The sequence below is a fragment of the Amphiprion ocellaris genome, chromosome 9, assembly GCF_022539595.1.
Source record: "Amphiprion ocellaris isolate individual 3 ecotype Okinawa chromosome 9, ASM2253959v1, whole genome shotgun sequence".
NCBI lineage: Eukaryota > Metazoa > Chordata > Actinopteri > Pomacentridae > Amphiprion > Amphiprion ocellaris.
Genome location: NC_072774.1, coordinates 11,203,788 through 11,224,470, shown reverse-complemented (window position 1 = coordinate 11,224,470; position 20,683 = coordinate 11,203,788). Strand labels below are relative to the sequence as shown.

The window sequence follows — 20,683 nt, the reverse complement described above, 5'->3', positions numbered from 1 at the left end:
GAACACTGTATGTGTAAAGTGATCGGAGGCTGGAGCACTCAGTGTTTGGACATTTAGCTTAGCTTTCACTGGAACTGAACCAGTGGAGGACACAGACCTCTGAAGAACACGCTGTACATGAATAACACATTTCTCAAATCTAGTTTCTGTTTAAAACTGATAGCGTTGAAAGTGTTGTGTAACTACCAGCCTCCATCCAGAATCAACAAGAGCTGCAGACTGGAAAAATTACACACAAGATGTTTGACTGAAAGGGTTGAAGGGTTTAAATATTTTCCTCCTGGTCTCGCTGTTGCACTGTACTCACCATATCTTCTGCATCTGACAGAACGGAGACATACATACCCTGACAACAAACTGTGGAGGAGAAAATAACATTTACAGAACAGAAGTTAGTTATTTAATGACACGGATTTGCATCTTAAAAAAAAAAAAGCGTCATCAACAAACACATGACGACGCTAAAATGAGACGTTTCTGTGTCTCGCATATCGACACTCACCACAGTTGTCTCTGATGAAGTTGATCATGTCACACTCCTGAGGGAACAGAAGACATGTTTAGTATGAACATATTTAATATCAGCAAGCGTTTTTAATTTAAGGGGGACTTACAGTCTTTTGTCTGCTTCCAGGAGGACCTCTGCCTCCCTGAAAGGAGGAAAAACAGAGATATTGGAAACTTGTGTCATCATCTTTCAGTTCTGTGGCTGCAAAACCTTCTGACAGCCAAACCAGAGTCACCAAACACCTGAAGTTAAGATTTTCCTTAAAAGTAAACTGGCTGAAGAAAACACTGAAGTCCTCTCCACCTTTCCATCTCAAAAAATCAGATTTTTTGAACAGCTTCTGCTCTAGTATTTATGATTTGCGTGATTGTTTTTATAACATCAAATATATAGAGATATTTTTTAAGAGACTGGTGACATTTTGGCTTGATATAAGACATACTTTCTGAAATATGTATTTTTAAATTGACCCGCTTTTTGCAGGTTTTTCGCTCATTTAAATTTGAGACTGAGCAACAATATCTCATTCATTTCTTTAATCTCATTCATCATTTCTCACTGTTATTTCTCACGATGTCATTGATTCAGAATCTGCAATATTGGACAAGTAGATCAAATAGTCTAACGATGGGTGAGCTGAAATATGAAAAAAAAAAGGATAATGCAAAAGCCATCTAGTGATATTGTATGGAGCATCTGTAGCTGCATGTTCTACTTGGAATAGACTACTTACCAGTATTTTGTTTTTGTGGTGCGACTTGTCTTACCTGCTTAATCAGGTATGAACGTTCAACAAAAACTATTTAAATTTTATATTTATGATCAAGTATTTCATTTTAAAATTATTGTATATGTCATACTTAAGGTGTTTTGGAAAGCCAGCTCTGGATTTTCTTACTCATGAAAGTGATTTTAAAGACTTAAGCTCACTTTGTGTCCTGGACGTCCTGGGCCTCCAGGCTCGCCTGGTCCTCCTGGCCCACCTGAATCCCCCTGCATTGATCACAAGTAAAGACACGTATGAAGCAAAAGCCCTGTTGTACATAAAGATATCAGAGTTAAATCAGCACTTACATTTCGACCAGGGTTCCCTTTGCGTCCTGGATATCCTTTAGGTCCCTGCAGACCGTCCTCACCCTGAGAATAAGGGAACATAAATGTCATGTCTGAACAGTTTGAACTTCTACATGCTTCTCATGTCTTGCTGTGGGGTCAGGAAACATTAAGATTCAGCTGTTGGAAAATGGAAGGACTCACCCCAAGACCAGGGAAACCAGGAAAACCAGGATCTCCCTATAGAGAAGAAGCAAAAAGCAGTGATTGAACTGTACCTGTCCAGGATTTTCCACCTGGTTCATGTCTGTGAGTAAGAATATGTTTTGGGAAAAAAAAAAAAATCAAAAAACTGTGTTTTTATTTTCAGCTGAGGTGGAAAAGTTTGACTAGAGCTATTTCACGGTTCACCTGCCGTTCATATCTTAACATTTTCATAGCAGGACTGGATGGAAACAAGCCTTTGCTCTAAGTTTCCTGTGGTTATTTTAAGGTGATACATTCAACTCTACCTTTGCACCTTTACGTCCTGCAGGTCCAACTCCATCTCTGCCATCCTCACCCTGAAACAGACAGACAGAGTCTCAAACTGGACTATACGTAAACCGTTTAAACTCACTTTACAACTCAGCTCCCTACCGGTAATCCTATGGGTCCCAGTCGTCCTGGAACACCTTTAGGACCTGGATCTCCTGGTTGGCCCTTTAACAACAACATACAGGTTAATAAACCTCATTTGGTCCAAACTGAAATATCTCAACAACACCTGGACATTGTTTTCGACAGACGTTTGTAACGAAATGATGAATCCTGTAGATCAATGACGAAACTGTTTAACATTTATTCGGTGAGTTTGGAATTAAAATTAATGTCATTCTGACTGGTCAAAACCACAGTTAGAGATTTCTGTTATTCAGTTTGGACTAGTCACAAAAATACCTGTATATATTGTTTATCAGACACTTATAATACAGTCTTGACACCCTTCGCCAGGCAGCTTAACTCAATGGCTAGCTGCTGACAGACATCACCAACATCATTGTGACTAGTCAGAGTTTTGATTCCAGATGTCAATAACACCATTGTGACCAATCAAAACCACATTTAGTGATCTCTGTAATTAAGCCTAAACCATTCAGAATAATGGGTACAGATACCACTTATCAGACGCTTATAATGCAGTCCTGACATCCCTCACCAGACAGTTTAACACTATGGCTAGTGGTTGTAACATTAAACTGACTGCTTTGACTATCCTAAACTAAAGTTACAGGCATCAATATAGTCTTCGTCAATCAATCAAGTGCCATGCTATTCAGCGTAGGTGATCATTTTTCTCCAGCTCCTCCGATCTTTTGCTCTCTGAATTGCGACTGTTGCCCGTTTCATGTGTAGCAGTGATGTAAGTCCGTCTATCATTTTCATTTTCTTTCTGCCTCGTCCTCTTTTCCCATTAATTTTTCCAGTTGTGACGATATATTCCAGGGTCTCTTTCCTTATGATGTGTCCAAAATACATTGCTTGCCTGTTTCCTTATGTTGTTCAGTAGCGTATAATTTACGTTTAGTATTTTTAAAACATCTTCATTGGTTATTCTGTCCGTGTAAGTTATACGCAGTATGCGTCTGGAAAACCACATCTCTGCTACCACGATTTTGTTTGACATTTTATTATTTATGTTCCAAGATTCACATCCGTACATCAGAAATGGTAGGATGTAACAGCTGAGAGTCCTCCTACGGACGCTAATTGCTATTTTCTTATTTGTCAGCATATTTTTTTCGTTTTCGTTAATGCTGTTCTTGCCATTGCTCCTCTACATCTGATGTCTGTTTCACACCTCCCATCTGATGTCATCCATGAACCGAGATGTTTGAAATGATGAACCTGCTTCATTATTTCTTGGTCTAATTCTATGTTACAGGTTGAGATGGCATTTTTCTTTGAAATTACCATCACTTCTGTTTTCTTTTTGTTTAAAGACAGACCAAGTTTTTGTCTCTTTGTATTAATCATGGATACTATGGCCTGCACGTTTTCTTCACTGTTCGCTATCAGCACTGTGTCATCTGCATAACCTATGTTATTTATGTTATGACACGTTAGATACTCCCGGTAAGCCTTGTATTTTCCTCATGATATTTTCACTGTACAAGGAGAACAGGTCAAGGTCAGGTGATAGCACACATCCCTGTCTGAGTCCTCGTTTTATTGGTTGTTCTTCACCAGTTTCGTTGTTTAATCTCGTCATTGTGACAAATTTTTATTCAACATATCTATAACGTTATTCTAATTGGTCAAACCACAGTTAGAGATCTCTGGAATTTAGTTTGGACAGGTAAGAAAATGAAATTTATGTTGCAAACCTTTAGTCCGCTAGTGCCAGGACTTCCAGGTCGTCCTTGGTTTCCAGGTTGTCCATGTTCACCCTGAAGAGAAACCGGACCAATCAGAAGAGCTGAAACTGTTTGTTATATTCACACCAGTAATCTGAAATAATGTAAGGTGGTGACGCACTGACCTGAGGCCCAGGAAAACCAGGAATTCCTCCAGGTCCAGGTTCACCGCTCTCTCCTGGGCGCCCCTGCAGAGAAATCATGGTTCAGGACATTGATCCCCCCACAAAACATTTGAAACATTATCCACACAATCCACTGTTTGTTTCATTATCATTATTTGCCAATACATTATTAACATTTATCTGGTTTTATTCTTTAATTATCCTCAAATATGCATTTAGAATTGTGTGCTTAACTAATTATTATTACATAATATGTACCATGTAGGCCTGTATACATATCCTGACATACAGCGTACCTTTTACATACACTCCTATACGTATTATACTTACTACAATCTAGAAAGTAATTTAAGAGAACTATTTTAACCCCTAATTAAATACATGGTAGCAAGATATGATAAGATTTGATTATAATGCATTAGATTATATTTGATTAGATTACTGTAGTAAATTGAGTTGTGTTGACATAATAACATTGCATTAACTTAATATTGTGTGCAATTTAAACTCAAATTTCTGTGTTAATTGATTTAACCTAAATTCAAGTTGGGGTGATGTAATAAAATTGGTTTGATAACTTAATATTTCTTCAACTTGAGCTTAGGATTTCAAGTCTCCTCCCCTACCTACTTAAATACTTGTGTTTACAATTATGGTAATTAAGCAAATAACAATTAAAAATCCATTTTAAATAACATGCAAACAACTTAAGGACTCATGTTTATGCTACCTATCATTAAACAATTCTAATATCTTAAATTGTCGAGGAAAACTTCATTCAAGTTGAACCTATTGAAATTGGATTCATAACTTCAGGATTTCAAGTTAATTTCTCTGTTTTAACAGGAAGGAACTATTTTACAGTGGACATTTGTAGTTGAAAAAAATTGTAGAGCAAAAGGTAATTTCACTAATTTGGTGAAGTTTGTTGGTTGAACATAATAATCAGAAGTTGTTATACCTCAAAACGATTGATGCAAACTGTTCATTTTTTTAAAGTCCAAACATTATTTTTGAAGTGCAGTGTGAAGCTATCCTGTGCGACATTATTAATTACATCAAACCATGTGACTATCCAGTGCTAATTCCTGTGTGTAATTCAGTGCAATTGTATTCATCTACTTTTTATACCATTTTTGCTTTATTAAGAGTTTAAATTCTACGCCCTGTGCTAGTTGTACAATTACGTATAGAATTATTCATTATCCCACATCTGTAAACATGAAAGGTGTCCAGTGTTAACTGTCTTTGGTATCTTTATTATTTCTATTTTTGCTCTATTTTTCTAGATTTTGTCTTGGTTCGTTTATGTGCATTAACCATCACTTTCCGCCTTCTGCTTATGTTTTTTGAGCTGCTAAAATGTGTGAATTTTCCCACTAAGGGTGAATAAAATTTATCCTTATTACATTTATTACATTTAGATAACTGAGCTGCTAGCATGGCTGCAGACTATTATTCTTGTTTTATACAGCTACTACCGTGTAATTTTCTCACATTAAGGCATGGAAGCCCGTATGTGTCAAGACGAGGACTACAACTAACAATTATTTCCATTTTTGATTGTTTTCTGAAATAACCAATTAGTTTGATCTATAAAATGTCAGAAAATGGAAAAAAAAAGTTGATCAAAGCCCAAAATGACAAATGTCTTGTTTTGTCCTAAGATTTTCAGTTTACTGTCACAAAGGAGGAAGGAAAAAAGGATATACTGCTATTTAAGAAGCAGCAATCACTGAACTTAGACTGTTTCTATTTTAAAATGACTCAAACTGATCACAGTTGGTGTAAATAACAGTCAATGATTAATTTAACAGAGTTTTTGGTTGTTGATCAAGCAACAGACATTTTTTTCAAAGACGTCACCTTTGACTTTAAGACCTTAACTCTACCTGTGATGGACATTTCCACCATCCTGTGACATTTTGGAAACAAAACAATAAAACAATTTTTTTTTTTTTTAAAACAGCAGATTAATCGCTCATGGAAAGAATTGTTCATTGTTTCCTTAAAAAGCACCAAAAACATAGATTTGATTAAACTGTTTCGTGAGCAACTGCAACTATCCATCATTTTCACTGTAATTAAACTGCTGACTATTTATTTAGAAGAAAAATGTTAGAAAATGAAAAAAAATATTGACCAAAGCCCTGGATAACATACTTAGATATCTTGTTTTGTCCACAACTCAAAGCTATTCAGTTTACTGACATGGAGGAAGAACGAAACCAGAAAGCATTCACATCTAAGAAGCTGGAATCAGAGAATTCAGACAGCTTTTTTTTCATTAAAACAGAATCTCAAATTGATTAATTGATTGTCAAAATAGTTCAGTAAGATATTAGTTGCAAATCTAGCCAAGACGTGATTGTGAATTTCAGTCCTGGGACCTAATAGCTGCTGATTTCCCTTTCCATTTTACGTAACATGTTTTCACAGATGCAGTCTACTAAATGTTTTTCAGTGGAAAGCAGTGGCCGAACAACAGGGGAGCTGGATAACTTACAGTCGTACCGGCATTCTAATAGTTTGGTTTCTTAACAGAGCTTCAGTGAATTTCTCTGGAAGTCTGTCCATCAGCCAACAAGTTATCTCATTGAAATCTGCCAAACATACCGACTCTACTCTCCTAAAACACCACATCCACTGTGAGCTGAGAAATACCGACACTCTGTGACCCGACTGACGCCACACATCTCTGCATTAATCTTGATTTATGTCCCTCTGTCATCTCTGAATGTTTTTTAAAGGAAACATTCATCTGTCTGCACTGCATCGGACTGTGTGCAGCTGTTCTGCATGGCTCCGCTCTGATTAAAAACACATTTAGTCTGTATTTGGATGTTTTCAGCTGTGTGCTCCATCACACTGGGTTTGAAATCAAATGTGCTAATTAGTGATTTGGGAGTGTCAGATGTGCTTTCTTCACAGTGAAATAGTAAGAATAAATGTGTGACACAAAGCAATCTGGATGAAAAATAAGATGAAATTAAAAACGTAAAAGACAAAAATGAGTGAAGCACTAGATTGTTCTACGGGTTGCAGGCGCACAATCAGTAGATTAACCATTTATTTCAGAATAACAGGCGTTTGTGTTTGGCGGTGACTCTGCTCGAGTGATGCTCTCGAATAATCAGAGCAAGTGTGACACAGACAGTATCTGAGATCCCAAATCCCTAAACCCAAAACAAATGGAGTTTAAGTAAATTAGCCTGTGTGTAAGAACAAGCATGTCGCATTTCCTTTGAATTCACACTTTCTCATCTGGATGAGAGGGGAATTAGCGGCATGCTGAATGCAAGCAGACAAACGTGGCAAGACACTATTATAGTGACTGGGTCCAAAAAAAATATCCAATCACTGAAGAATGAACAAAGGAAATGACATGAACGCGGCCCAATTCTATGAAGTTACAACAGATTATATGTTTCATGAACTATTCTAGCAAGAGAAATTGTTCATACACTGCAGGGGATGAGTGGAAAATATGGTTGTGTAGCTCAGGGGACAAATCACAGCGTTGACATGAGATGTAGAGGCAAGTAAACCAAGGCCAAGACAGGGTCTTTCCAGAATCTGTACTGGACAGAGGCTCATCTCCTATTGTATTGGTACCGAGTCATAGAAGAGAAGGGACAGAAAGCATACGAGCGCTAGCATAGATCGGAACACCTTTATAATAATATTAATTAGCTTTGAAAGCCTAAGGTTAATGGGCTGCTCATGTCTATTTTAAGAGAAGACAGGTACAGAGAGGTAATGCATGATCAAATTTCTTAGTTTGTGAAAGAAACTAGGACCGTTCAGACAGGGCATTTAAGTATGGACAAAACAACCCATACTTTAAGTGACTCTGCATCAAGACAGTGGAAGAGTAACATGGTTATCGTTGCCTTCTGGATCAATTTTTGTAGTGAAAACCTCTGCAACAATATCCATTCCCAAGCGAGCTAGAAACTGAAAGGTCTAAATGTCTTAAATGAAACTGGACAGGGAACAAGTTTTAAGACTCAAGTAGTGGAAGAAGTGAACAAATAGAGAACTGGATTAGGTTTGGACTCAAATGGTTTGGAGAAACATTAGCAAGGCAGGCTGCAGAGAGAAACACTGGAGCACAGATGTGACTGAAGAGTACTCTTAACCAGGTTTACTGATGCTTCATTGTGGCAGTCTGGGAGCTAACAGACAAGTAAGATAGCTCTTATGGCCACGCATCTGCTAAACATTAGTTCTTAAAGAAGACCCCAAAGACCAGCTGAGGGACTAGTGTCAGATAAGAACATTGAGGCAACCAGGAGGCAGGTTATGCTGTTTCAGTGTCTGCACAGCAGTGACCAACTGTGAATGTGATCTTGAGCCTTTATGCCAAGATACGATGACGAGTAACTTATTCACGGTTTAGAAAGGTTGAAAAAGTCTGGACATGAACGAGCTGTCTCAGAAATGATCCATGTCGCACAAAAATCATATACTTCATCGTTGATTGAGATGATGTAGCATCACCTAACATATCTAAGTATCTGGGTTAAGGCCCTACAGAGTTTTTTAGTGTGAATTGACCTCAGTAATAGTTATGATTATATATACATACACACACACACACACACACACACACACACACACACACACAGACACACACACAGACACACACACACACACACACACACACACACACACACACACACACACACACACACACACACACACACACACACACACACACACACACACACACACACACACACACACACACACATATATGTGCAGTATTTCCTCTACATTCATTCAGCAGCAGCGGCCCGCTACTGCTAAATCCTTGCTACTGCTCCTTCAAATATCATTTTTTTTTTTTTTTTTGTTATTGTTGCAAATACACCCCCGCTACATATCTCCACCTTCACAGCAGAGTCCTGCAGTGTGTCGGGTACTCGCGAGTACCAAGGTAAACTACAGATAACTATTCTGCTCAGTATCTACTCTTTAATACGTTGGGTTAATACGACGTTGATGTCGCGAGAGCGCGGCCTTGAAAGTGAGATCACGAAGATTAAACCTGAGCAACCATCTGATATTAATGGATATTTTGGCTGTCAGCTCTCATGCAATACATTTATTTTACTAATTAGCAACATGTCTATTGGCCCTATCTATTTCATCTTGCTTCCTAGCATTCTAAAACAGCTATAATGTGCCGATTTTCATCCTGAAATCTGCAAAAGTGATGGACGTTTATTCTCACCAGTTGACCAGGAGGACCTGGGGGGCCTGGAACCCCTCGAGGTCCGGGCGTACCCGGTAAACCCTGTAACAAGTGGATAAAAGAGCAAAAATGGTGTAATAATAGATACATAAACCTCCATCTATAGCAGCATCGAGGCTTTTCTGAATTCTTTACTTACCGTCACACCATTGGGCCCTCGTCTTCCAACTGCTCCCTTAACACCAGAAAACATGACAGATATTTTACGAATATTCATTTACAAAGACAACAATAACTGCCAACTCTTGGCTGATTCACAGTAGCCAACATCTGCAAACTTCACTGTTTTTGCCATTTAAAAAAAACTGCTGTGTGTAAGAATTTTTATCTATAAATCAAATATTCACATAGGTATTTTTGAGTTGTTTCAATGTAATATACATTTATTCCTACAACTGCTACAAACTAAAAAACCTCTTCATTAAAAACCATCCAATCAGGTGGTGGATGTAGCATTAAAATACTTAACTGAGCCAAAAACAGCAACAACCCAGCCTGAAAATCCACTTTTACGAAAACAAAAGCATCATGAGAAAATATGCTTGGTGTCACACGAGGTTAGTCCACTTGCCATAACTTATGCTTGCTTGAGACTATGCTTGGTGTTCTGAAATGCATTGAAGGTTGAGTGTGACACATGGAACAAATATTTCGGTAAAGTGGTTAAAAACTTTACTTATACCATGGGTATACTGTCATAAACCTGCAGATTAGATAAAGGTTTCATGTACAGCATTGTGCAAGATTTTAGGAGTTTTACATGCTCAGGTTCTTCATCCGATTGTTCCAAATTCATTCTGCAGCAGGACGAAAAAGCACATCTTCCTACCCTTAAAATCTACTCACTGTGCAGCATACTTCATGATTTATGTATTAATATGTGTTTATATGGAGACAACTTTCAGATTTCTATTTCCAATCTGCCAGAAGGTTGTGATCACCTCCCAAAAGCTTCAACACTGTCTCATTTCTGTAAGATCTTGCTGGACTTTTTACACTTACTGACAAAACTGAAGCTTTTGTAAATCAGTACCCATCAAAATCTCTTACGTATGCAGCAGATATTTGCTAATGTAAGAAACAAAGTTTAGTAGATTAATTGGAAGAATTTGCTTCTGAGTTTTGTTGCAGTATTCTGATGTATATTTTGCGAGCTTCCCTCTTTTTGTACTTCAAAGTGTCATTGCGGAACTGTCATCATATTGTTAGCATGATTTATGTGTTTATCTTTTCTAAGACCAATGTCATATTTGAGAAATGATTGCATTTTTTATTTAATATTTTATTGTAGCATGCAACAAACAAGGTATGTGTTTTGATTTCTTTTTTGCCTGTATTTTACTCTGGTAAAACGTTATTCCACAGGCTGCAAGTTTTTTCTCAATAAGCTAACATAATCAGTCTGGGGACATAAACAGGCTGACAGAACAAACTGACAGAACAAGAATTGAACAATCTCAGAGGAGAATCTAAAAAACTCTCAAACAAGCACTGAATGCAGCAAACTTGTTTAATTAAGGTGATTTGTTTAAACTGTTTTATAAAACATTTGAACACCAATGCTGTTTCTCCATTTCATTTATATTAGAAAACAGTTTTGATGCAGAAGGAATTGGGTCTAGAAGATGATGCAGATATCAAATGTAGGTAAAACTAAGACCTTTCATTTGCTAGAATTTGTTCTGACCGACCATTTATCCCACATGCTGATACGAGTTTTCTCTGGTAAATTATCAGAAAACAGAAAACTAGGATACAGATGCTTATTTCTCTTACCGCCGACATCAAACTTTTGTAGTTTGACTGTTAAAACTACGATATATTTCATGATATTGATGCTCAAAGTTAGTCAGAGAGAAAATGAACTGAAAACAGATCTTGTCTTTGGATCATGACACCTGGAGTGGATGTAAAACTGATTTGGTTGTAGTTTTAAACAGAGCTCAGAAAGGTTTTGCAGCCCTGAAAATTACATGTGTCTATCTCCTGTGCTTGTATAAGTTATGACAGAAAAAGTAAATTCAAAAGCATAACTGTAGCTCTGAAAATATTCAGTTCTGTTGAGGTAAAACTTTGCATGGCTTTTTTGCATGGATTAAAAATCTGTGCTTTGAGAAAATTATCGCCATAAATTTATTCTCTTGCACTGGACCGGCATCTGTTTTTGTTGTGGGTCTTTTATGGTAGATGTTGATTTGCCCAGTGCATGTGGTCTTCAAATGTTCAGTGCAGAAGTGTGGTTTTTAAAAAAAAATCTCTTCTATGTGAAAACCACATCACTGGCACCCCAAACGCAGCTTTTCTCCATTTGCACTACAAGTTATGTGTTCAATCAGATGCAAAGATTCTTCTGCACAGATGTCAGCTAAATTTTAAAATAGTGAAAAAAAATTTTAATTTGTTCAGTGCACATATGGGACTAGTCGCATTCGCATAACGATTTCAGAAGAAAATCTTGCTGCACATATCACAGTTTCTTCACTCCAGTTTTATTCAGGTGTTACGGCCAGCGCCTCCTACCCCGGGTGTGCGTGTGTTAATGTAAATATTGTGGCTTATGCAAATAGGGCTGTGTGATCCCCACTCCCTGGATTGGACCGCGACGACGGAGGCGTGGCTGCGGCCGGGAGTCCCAGTGATTGGTGCGGCGCTTACCAGGCTGTCCAACCGAAAACTGCCAACTCCTTTAAAAGAGTTGGCAGTTCCACTGAACGGGGCAGCTGACTCCCAGCATGCCGTTTTGTGTGTTACTGTGTGGTCGAGGCAAGACAGTGTGTGTGCTAGGAATTGGGCCAGGCCTAGAATTTAAAAACTGATACAGCCTCACTTCATTGCAGGTAGTTCCTTCTGTTTAGGTTTCACCAGGATTAGGGGTGCTGACTCGTGTGTAAGTTTTGTTTTGCCAGTTCCTCTTTAGTGAGCCTTTTTGTTCCGTTTTTCTTTTGTCCACTGCAATGGTAGCATTAAGTTCTCCTTATGAGAACTCTTTTTGTGTTTTGATGTTTTCTTTGATTTGAGCAGCACCCACCAGCCCTCTTCCTTAGTTCTGCCTCAGTTTGTATAGTATTTTGCATATTTTCTGTTCAACCTTTCCTGTAATAAATAATTTGATTTTTTCCACCAACAACTGTTTATGTTGCTTCCCTTCCCCCCCCCGAGCCGGGGTTGTAACACAGGTCAGATTACAAGCTGCTTCTTACCAGCAACAAAACTCTTTAAAAACAAGTAACCATCCTATCTGACACTGTCAATAATACATTTCTTATGTATTGCTTTTTTTGGTATAAATTTAATTGAGACATTCAAAAACTATAAAGCATCCTTACTCTACATTTAGTTCCGTAAACTTCTGCACAGTGCCGTACTTGTACATACATAAACAAAACAATGCAGATATGTAATTGTAAGAAATCTCACCGGGTTTCCAGTGACTCCACCTTCGCCTGGCAGCCCATTGTCTCCAGGTTCACCCTGTGGATTAAACACATCCAGATTCAGAATGCTTCCACTTTAACAGTAATGAGAATACTGCAGCTGCTGGTTCTGGAAGTAGTTTTTCTCCACAGTAATTAAAGGTTATGAAGAACTTGCATAGGATTGTGTTACGATGAACAGATGATGTGGAACCGGTTAAAAACGCTTCAGGAGCTGTAATAATCCTTTGTAATGAGGAAGAGTCCAGCCAAAGCTGCAAAACCTATTGTTGAATTTATCTAGAAGCCCAAAATGGACAGACTTAGTTGTCTGAAGTCTAACATCATTAAATGTGTGGATGCAAAATAAAAACCTAATTTACTGATGTAATTGCAAACATTAATTTGATCTGTAAAGTTGACATAGGTATGTTGCATCAGCCTAAATATTTTGAGTAATGTGAAGACAAATTTCTGTGCAAGTTGATTCCCACTCAAAGGTCCGGACAATATCAGATGTTTAAGAAGCTGTATTAGAAGACCTGTGGGCCAAAGTTTTCATTTTCACTTTAATAAAGACACAGTAGCAATGCTGCATTACCCTGGTTACACCCTTAAATGCTGCAAAGTAATTACTGTTGTGGACAATAACAATATTGCACAGGGTTATTTTATATGTATATTATGTATATACATATGTATATATATACATATGTATTGATGTTCAAGGAGGGGATTGGTGGTTTTATGTCCGCTATCATTCTCTGTCCTGAATACACACTGTATATAAAAGACAGACGTAGTCACAGTGATATTTGTGGATGGTTTTACAGTTTTGAAGCCTCAGATTTAGTTTGGTTGTTATCATTTTGTTTTTTAAACACGGTATGAAAAGCAAAGGGTGCATCTGACTAACAACCGGGGATGTTAACAATTATTGGTAGATTAATTAATTGCAATTAATAATGTTACTGACTAAAAATATATCAACTGACAAGGCAGAAGATAAAGGACATGCGTGTTAGAAAATTTTTTGTAGATTAGCTCTAGTACCTGGTCTAGTAGGTGGAGTTTCTTATTGTTTAATATTGCAGTGACCATAGCATTCATGTCGCATTGTGGGAGTTCAGCTAGTAAAAGCACATCATGACAAAGACCTCTGTGATGGTTAAGGACTTCCGGACAGAGCTCACACTTACAAGTTTAGATTGAATTTTTGACTTGGTTTTCAATTGGTTTTTGACTTGGTTAATAATTTAACCAATTAGAAATATATTAACTGATAAGGCAGAAGACAAAAGACATGTAAGTATATGAGTAGCTGCAGTACCTGGTCGTCTCGTACTGTTTATTACTGCAACCAGAGGAGGTGGTCACTCAGAGTGTGTGCAGTTCATGTTGGCAAACGAACAAATTAAGGGAGTTTAAATGAAACTGTAAAATTGTAGCGTAGCTAGTAAAAGGGTGCCACGACAAAGACTGACAAAGAAAATCGGTGTATTTATCATGTATTTTCCTCTCAATGGGACCATAATTACTCCGCCAAGGGGGCGGAGCCTCTGCGGAGGTATGTGACAATCTCCATTGGTTTGTCTGTCTGTTTGTCTGTCTGTTAGCAACATTACTCAAAAACGGAATAAAGGATTTGGATGAAATTTTCAGGAAAGGTCAGAAATGACACAAGGACCAAGTGATAACATTTCAGCAGTGGTGCGGCTTATAGTCTGGATCCACAAATTTTTTTTAAAGATTTCAGCTGTCGGAAATGATACAAGGAATGAGCAAGCTTGGAGGAGTACTGTGCTCTCTGAGTCCTTTTCTTGTTTAATATATGAACAGCATGCTGTGTTGAAGAAGGCTGCAACTACCAAGTGAGACCATAAACTCATGAGGAAAATGTTTAATGAAGTAACAGATCGAGTTAGAAGTAGGTTCATGTTCTCATAGACTTTTATGCAACTCTAGACTAGGAGGAGTCGCCCCCGCTTGCTGTCAGAAAGAATTCTGTGATGTTTCTTACCGGTTTCCCGGGGTTGCCAGGTTCTCCTTTGGGTCCTGGGCGGTTGTTGTTGATACCTGGTGTGCCCTGTAGGATAATTAGTCTTAATTGAGTCACTTTACAAAGATAAACTCCACATACTGTTTGGTTTCCTACAGCTGCGTCTCCAGTTGTAATCAGCTACTTTCTAACAGAGGACAAAGCTGATGATAAATTTTGATTTTTATTTATATTAAGCCATGAAATAATATTGACCATATGATCCACATGATTATACAATCTGAATGAGCTCTGCTAAAAACCAAAAAAAGAGGATGGCTTTGTTTTTACCCACATCACTTTGTTTGGCTGTCAGCTAACTTTCTCAAGACTTTGCTCTTAGCGTAAGAGTTTGTTGATGGAATATGTCAGCTGTGGGGATTTGCGCTTTGGATGTAATCCTTTTAGAGATTGCAGACTTTCGGTTTTCACCTTTGTCAACATGCAAATATGCAGACTTGGCCTGCTGCAGTTACATTGGGTTGGGGAGGCTTTCAGATTCTCTGATAAAATATTTAGTTCAGCCTGAATGTTGTTTAATAAAGCAGTAAGCCAAACATTTTAACATCTGTCACTTTAATTTACAATTTGTCTTTAGCTAGCTTGTTTAGGGTCAACATTATAAGCTGCAACATCAGCCTTTTCCTGACTATTTATCTATTTTACATATTTACAGTGAATTACACTGTCAATTTTTTGTTCTATATTTTGTCTGTTAACATATCAGAAATGAACAAGGAAACAAGAAAACAGAACTATACGAGCAAACCACACTAAAATGCATGCAATTTTAAAAAAAAATCTGCGATATGATGTGTAAAGTTACTACTAACCACTTGTAATCTAAATGCACAAACTTCAATGAAACATGCCGACCTGGTTGATGTGTGTTACTGTGTTGACCGTATTTATGAATCACCACCTTACTAAATTCTTCAGGCTAGGTGTTGAATTCCCAGTAACGCACAGTGTTCTGTACAGACTACAAAGTTCAGTGGAAATACAGACACAGGCGGTTTAACTTGATCTCTAAATGTTTGTGAAATATTTGGGCTGAATTTTGAGAATTTCATATGTATTCACGAGGGGGAATTTTTGTATTTTCACCCTTAAAACATATCTGTGAAGCCATTTTAGGGTTTTTATATCTCTAACAACTCCCACGGTCATGAAATCTGGTGAGGACAAAGACAAAATAGTTTCCAGCAGATTTAAATGGTTGAATGACTAGAGCAAGGACAAATCTTAAAATGCTGGCCCTCGAAAATGGAAAAAGTTGCAAAATCTTCAAACAAAGAATTGTATTGCGGCCCCAGAAAGTTCCTATAAGTGCATGTATATATATGGATGTATTCATATTTACTACAAAGATATCGTTTTAGTCAGGTATTTAAGCAATATTTGAGGCCTCTAACATCAGTAGCATTTGTGTGGCAAATACAAAAAGTACGGTGCATATGGGTCTATATATTGTCATTATATGTACATAGTCACAAGCTGTTTCCACGTTGTCTTAATGCTGAAATTTAACAACATACAAGGCTTATTTTGGCTTACCAAACAGGCTGTGAGAGTTAAATTTCTGGTGATTTTAGACTCTTAAAAAGTCTTCATTGGCTTTTTAAAGGATGAAAATGCAAAAAATTCCCAAAATTCTCCAAATTCACTCAAAATGTTCTACACAATTTAGTGTAGGTCCCAAATAACAAATAATTCAATTCTACACAAAATCTGAGACAGTGACAGCTACCGGCCCGGGAAGTTGTCATAAATTAAAGAGATTCATGCAAACTATATCTTTTTTTGTTTTTTTTTTAATAGCTGAGTGAAAAGTTTGTTTTTTTGAGAGTATAGACGACGTCCTATTTGTGTCACCTGCTGCTCCTGCTCCCGTCACCTTAAAACTTTGAGAGTCAAAGTTGGCAAAAGCCAAGATTTTAGTTGTTTCTTCAAGATGGAGATGGAAAATTAAAAAGACCCAACACTTACACTGCATTATGTGCAATGAATTTTGGGATAAGCTGAGAAAAGAAGGATACATTTTTAGTATGCATCCCTGAAATGGAACACAGCTTCACTGTGAGTCGGAAGCCAGTGAGGGATCCTTCTCTTCCTGCAGTGCTCCTGCATTAACTGAAGACAAAAAGTTGAAGGTAGGAAACAATGGAACTCACCGGATCTCCCCTCAGGCCTCGCTGTCCTTTAAGCCCGCCCTCCCCGTTAATACCTGGGATACCCTGAGGACGACAGTACAGCCTGTCAGCAGCACAACAACAACGTAAATAATCATAAATTTTACATGTGAAGCAGCACACGGTATTTATTCTAAGCTTAAGAAAACTCAAAAATTCATATTTTTAGGTGATTACTCACAAATGAAAACACAATTATGAATATTATGTTCCACTTTTCCAGTAGATCCACCTGAATCCTGTACACTGAAGCTTTAATCATGAATAAATGGTTGCTGACTATTACATTTTTAAGATAAATGAACCGCACTAAATGCTTTTCAGGTTTGATAAAGCACCAGAATGTGGTAGAGTACTAGAATTTACAAATTACAATTACAGAATGACAACAGAATGCAGGGAAAACAAAATAAATAGAGGTGGAAATGTTTTTTTGTTTTTTTTTTACTGGGTTTCCTGGGTGTCCTCTGTCTCCTTTAAGTCCATCCATTCCCGTCTCGCCCTGCAAACACAGAAACAGACACTCAGCTAAAAGAACAGCTCCTTCACAGTATCTTCACATCATCACAGGTTGACCTTCACTGCACAGAAAGCAACTGTACAGAATAAATGCAATAAATTGACATTATTTCACATTTAAATCTACTTTTCATAACACACATATAAGTCCCTACATTTACATACTCCAACATTTTGAGATCAAGTTTTTATATGTTCATGGAGAGCTACCCAAAGTCAAAATAAAAAAATGTAACAGCGCATCATAACCACGTATTAAAGGTCTGTGCTAGTATACATTTAAATAATAGTAAATTCTATTACGCAGATCTATTATTTTACAACATACTCAGATCATTACGAGAGAGACAAATGTTAAGCAGCAATCCATTTTAAATTTTTATAATGATGCTAACAACAGAATTTTTGCACTTCAGTAATGTCATCTCAAAATCAAATATTGGCACAAGTTACTCCATGGAAATAAAGTCATTGTAAAAAACTGTTTGCCCTGAAGACGCTCCTCTCATAATATGAATGTGGCAACATTCTGCTTGTGTATTTCCATCTGACAGTGTGCAAACAGGACATACACACTACTGCCATCAAAACTAGTTTCTTTAGCGTACAGAGTGGAAACACTGTTTGACGTCACCTTAAGTGAGACATCTAGCTTGAGCTACGACCACCTCTGATACACCTGCTACCTGCATCCAGCTGCTGCACAGTAAGTGCAACCTTTTCATCTCCATCATTTTGAAAACTAATGTATAGTTGGTACTGCTACCAACACAGCAGGATGACCAAGTTTATATCATATCATCATCTCAAACCATGGTAAAATCTGCACAACAGTTTTTCTGCACTGCTTGCATCCTGCACTTTAACAGTTACATTTATTCCATAAGCGACTTTTTGTTGCTGCCGTTTATAGTGTAGTAATATTGTATTTACTCATTTTCATTTTTCATTCTTGTATATATTGTAATTATTATTATTATTATTATTATTATTATTATTATTATTATTATTATTATTATTATTATTATTATTATTATTATTATTATACATATGTTTAGTGCTGCTGTGAAAGATATTCCTGCTGTTACAAACTGAAAATTCCCCTGGCGTGTTGAGCAATAAAGGACTATCTTATCTTAAGTTACTTTATCCAACGGTATGAAATTGCTCAGTAATGCTACGTGTTCACATTTCTTGTAACAGAAAATATGCAACACTTATTTGATGAGAGTTGTTTTGCCTTCAGACTAGCAGACAGCTGCATAGATTAGCTCCAATGATTTTGTTGTGGCTCAGTGTTACTGAGTTCAGTGTTAGTATGATGGAGCGTTGTATTCCTTTGCATGGTGTTAGTTTTAAATCCTCTTCAAAAGTTTTTTGCTATACAGCCAGCCTAATGACTGAGATCTGTTCTTTATTTTAACAAGTGGAGAACCATACAAAAAGTTCACCAACAGAAAAGTCAAGATTTTGGCATTTTGCTGTTAGTGCTGCTATGAAAAAACTAACTCTGTGGGTTTCAATGAATCACACAAGTCACTTTTAGGTTTACAATTGGGAAGTTCAAGTGTTGTGGCTCCAGCAAAGAAAGACAGATACTTGAAAATTATGTGAAATTTAAAAAATTTGTTGAGTTAATGAAAACTTTAGCACTTAATGATGAATCTCTCCATATGAGCGGTTCTTGCATGAGGCTGATTGAAATTCTTTATTAATGTTGATGTTAACATATGCATTTGCTGGACTTGGTCCACTGAAACCGATCAGATGTTCACATGCTGTCGTTCGTACCTGCTCTCCATCGACTCCGTCCAGCCCTTCTTCTCCTGTGTCGCCCTGCAGCGTTGGATGAGAATCAGCTGTCACATTTCACTCTGCTACTACGACTCTGTCTAAACTCAAAGACTTGTTCATCCAAACATCCGTCAGTAAACTTCACGCTACTTCTTTGCCGACTTTACATTCCAGCAGGTCTCAACCACTCACCCTGTTCCCTGAGACGCCTCGGTAGCCCTGCAAATGCAAACAACAGGATTTAATGGCATCAACATCCAACAGGTCGACACTCTCTGTGTATACGATGAACACTGGAGAAAACTTTTCAGCTGGGTCTCACAGGAAACTTGCTTGTAATTGTATAAATTGCTTGTCTGTTTTGTTTACAACTGAAAGTAAATGGTGATGCAGCATTTTCATGCCAACAAACAAACACTGAGACTAAAGATACAGTCGTCCCTTTTCATGACACGTAAACCACATTTCCTTTAAAAAAAATGTATATATACACTTTGTGGTGTTACTATAATAACAATGGCAACAGTTATAGATTAACATATCTGGTGCTGCTACTATGTCTTTTTCTTTGCCAAAACAATATTTACATTTAAAAATTCCAATGAATGAGGCCCAGCAAATTTGAAAAGCTGACAAAACACTGCAGTTTGCCAACTTCGTCTTGAAATGAAAAAAATCTGTAACTTGCAAATTAAAGAACACATTTTTAAAAACTTATTAAACTCCTTATTAAAAAGGATAAAACAGTTGAGAAAAAACAAGATCTACACTATACCTTAAAGACAGTAAGTTGTGGCAACAACTTAAACCACTACTACAAGCACATTTTGGCTGTTATCAAAAAAGTTATTTCATCTCAAATATTCAGCAGTCTTCTGGTCGGCAATCTCTGACTGGCTTGAAACTTTAGCATCATAAACTCTGATTATTTAAAATGGTAACTGTGAAATTTTAGAATGACATTTCAAATCCTTTCCAAGATATATATATTTTTTAAGAACTGCCCCATCGCTCCCCTTCAGCAGACTTTTTTTTGCATATTTAAATTTGAGGTTGTTAAACAACATCATCTCAGGAATTAAGATTAAAAAAAAAAAAGAAATCACCAATACTTCTCATGTCACGAATTCAGAATCTCAAACAGTTGAAATATGTTTTGCAAGTCTCATTTTTGAGCATATTAACCAAGATGTTAATTCAGAAGTCAACTAGTGACATTTTCTGAACCATATGTAACTGCATGCAACCATAATACAAAACAAAACATGCAGAATACTTTTTATTATGAAATACTTGGCACTAAAATAAAAATAAACTTATTTTCATTGAACTTTCAGAATTGATTAAGCAGGTAGGGCAAGTTTTATCACAAAAACAAAAATGTT

General features: G+C 37.1%; 1 protein-coding gene across 2 annotated transcripts in view; it reads right to left on the bottom strand.

Moving 5' to 3' along the window:
• The window catches only part of LOC111576319 (collagen alpha-6(VI) chain-like), a 65,571-nt gene that overhangs the window by 8,543 nt on the left and 36,345 nt on the right, over positions 1-20,683 (bottom strand). For both annotated transcript variants that reach the window (XM_023281929.3, XM_023281928.3), the window contains exons 18-35: positions 19,491-19,517; positions 19,296-19,340; positions 17,434-17,487; positions 16,968-17,030; positions 14,776-14,841; positions 12,760-12,813; positions 9,482-9,517; positions 9,322-9,384; positions 4,083-4,145; positions 3,928-3,990; positions 2,201-2,263; positions 2,074-2,124; positions 1,766-1,801; positions 1,583-1,645; positions 1,439-1,501; positions 615-650; positions 503-539; positions 346-357 (exon numbers count right to left, since the gene is read on the bottom strand). In XM_023281929.3, the coding sequence (XP_023137697.2) occupies positions 346-357; positions 503-539; positions 615-650; positions 1,439-1,501; positions 1,583-1,645; positions 1,766-1,801; positions 2,074-2,124; positions 2,201-2,263; positions 3,928-3,990; positions 4,083-4,145; positions 9,322-9,384; positions 9,482-9,517; positions 12,760-12,813; positions 14,776-14,841; positions 16,968-17,030; positions 17,434-17,487; positions 19,296-19,340; positions 19,491-19,517 (895 nt within the window). The remainder of the gene's footprint in view (positions 1-345; positions 358-502; positions 540-614; positions 651-1,438; positions 1,502-1,582; positions 1,646-1,765; positions 1,802-2,073; positions 2,125-2,200; positions 2,264-3,927; positions 3,991-4,082; positions 4,146-9,321; positions 9,385-9,481; positions 9,518-12,759; positions 12,814-14,775; positions 14,842-16,967; positions 17,031-17,433; positions 17,488-19,295; positions 19,341-19,490; positions 19,518-20,683) is intronic.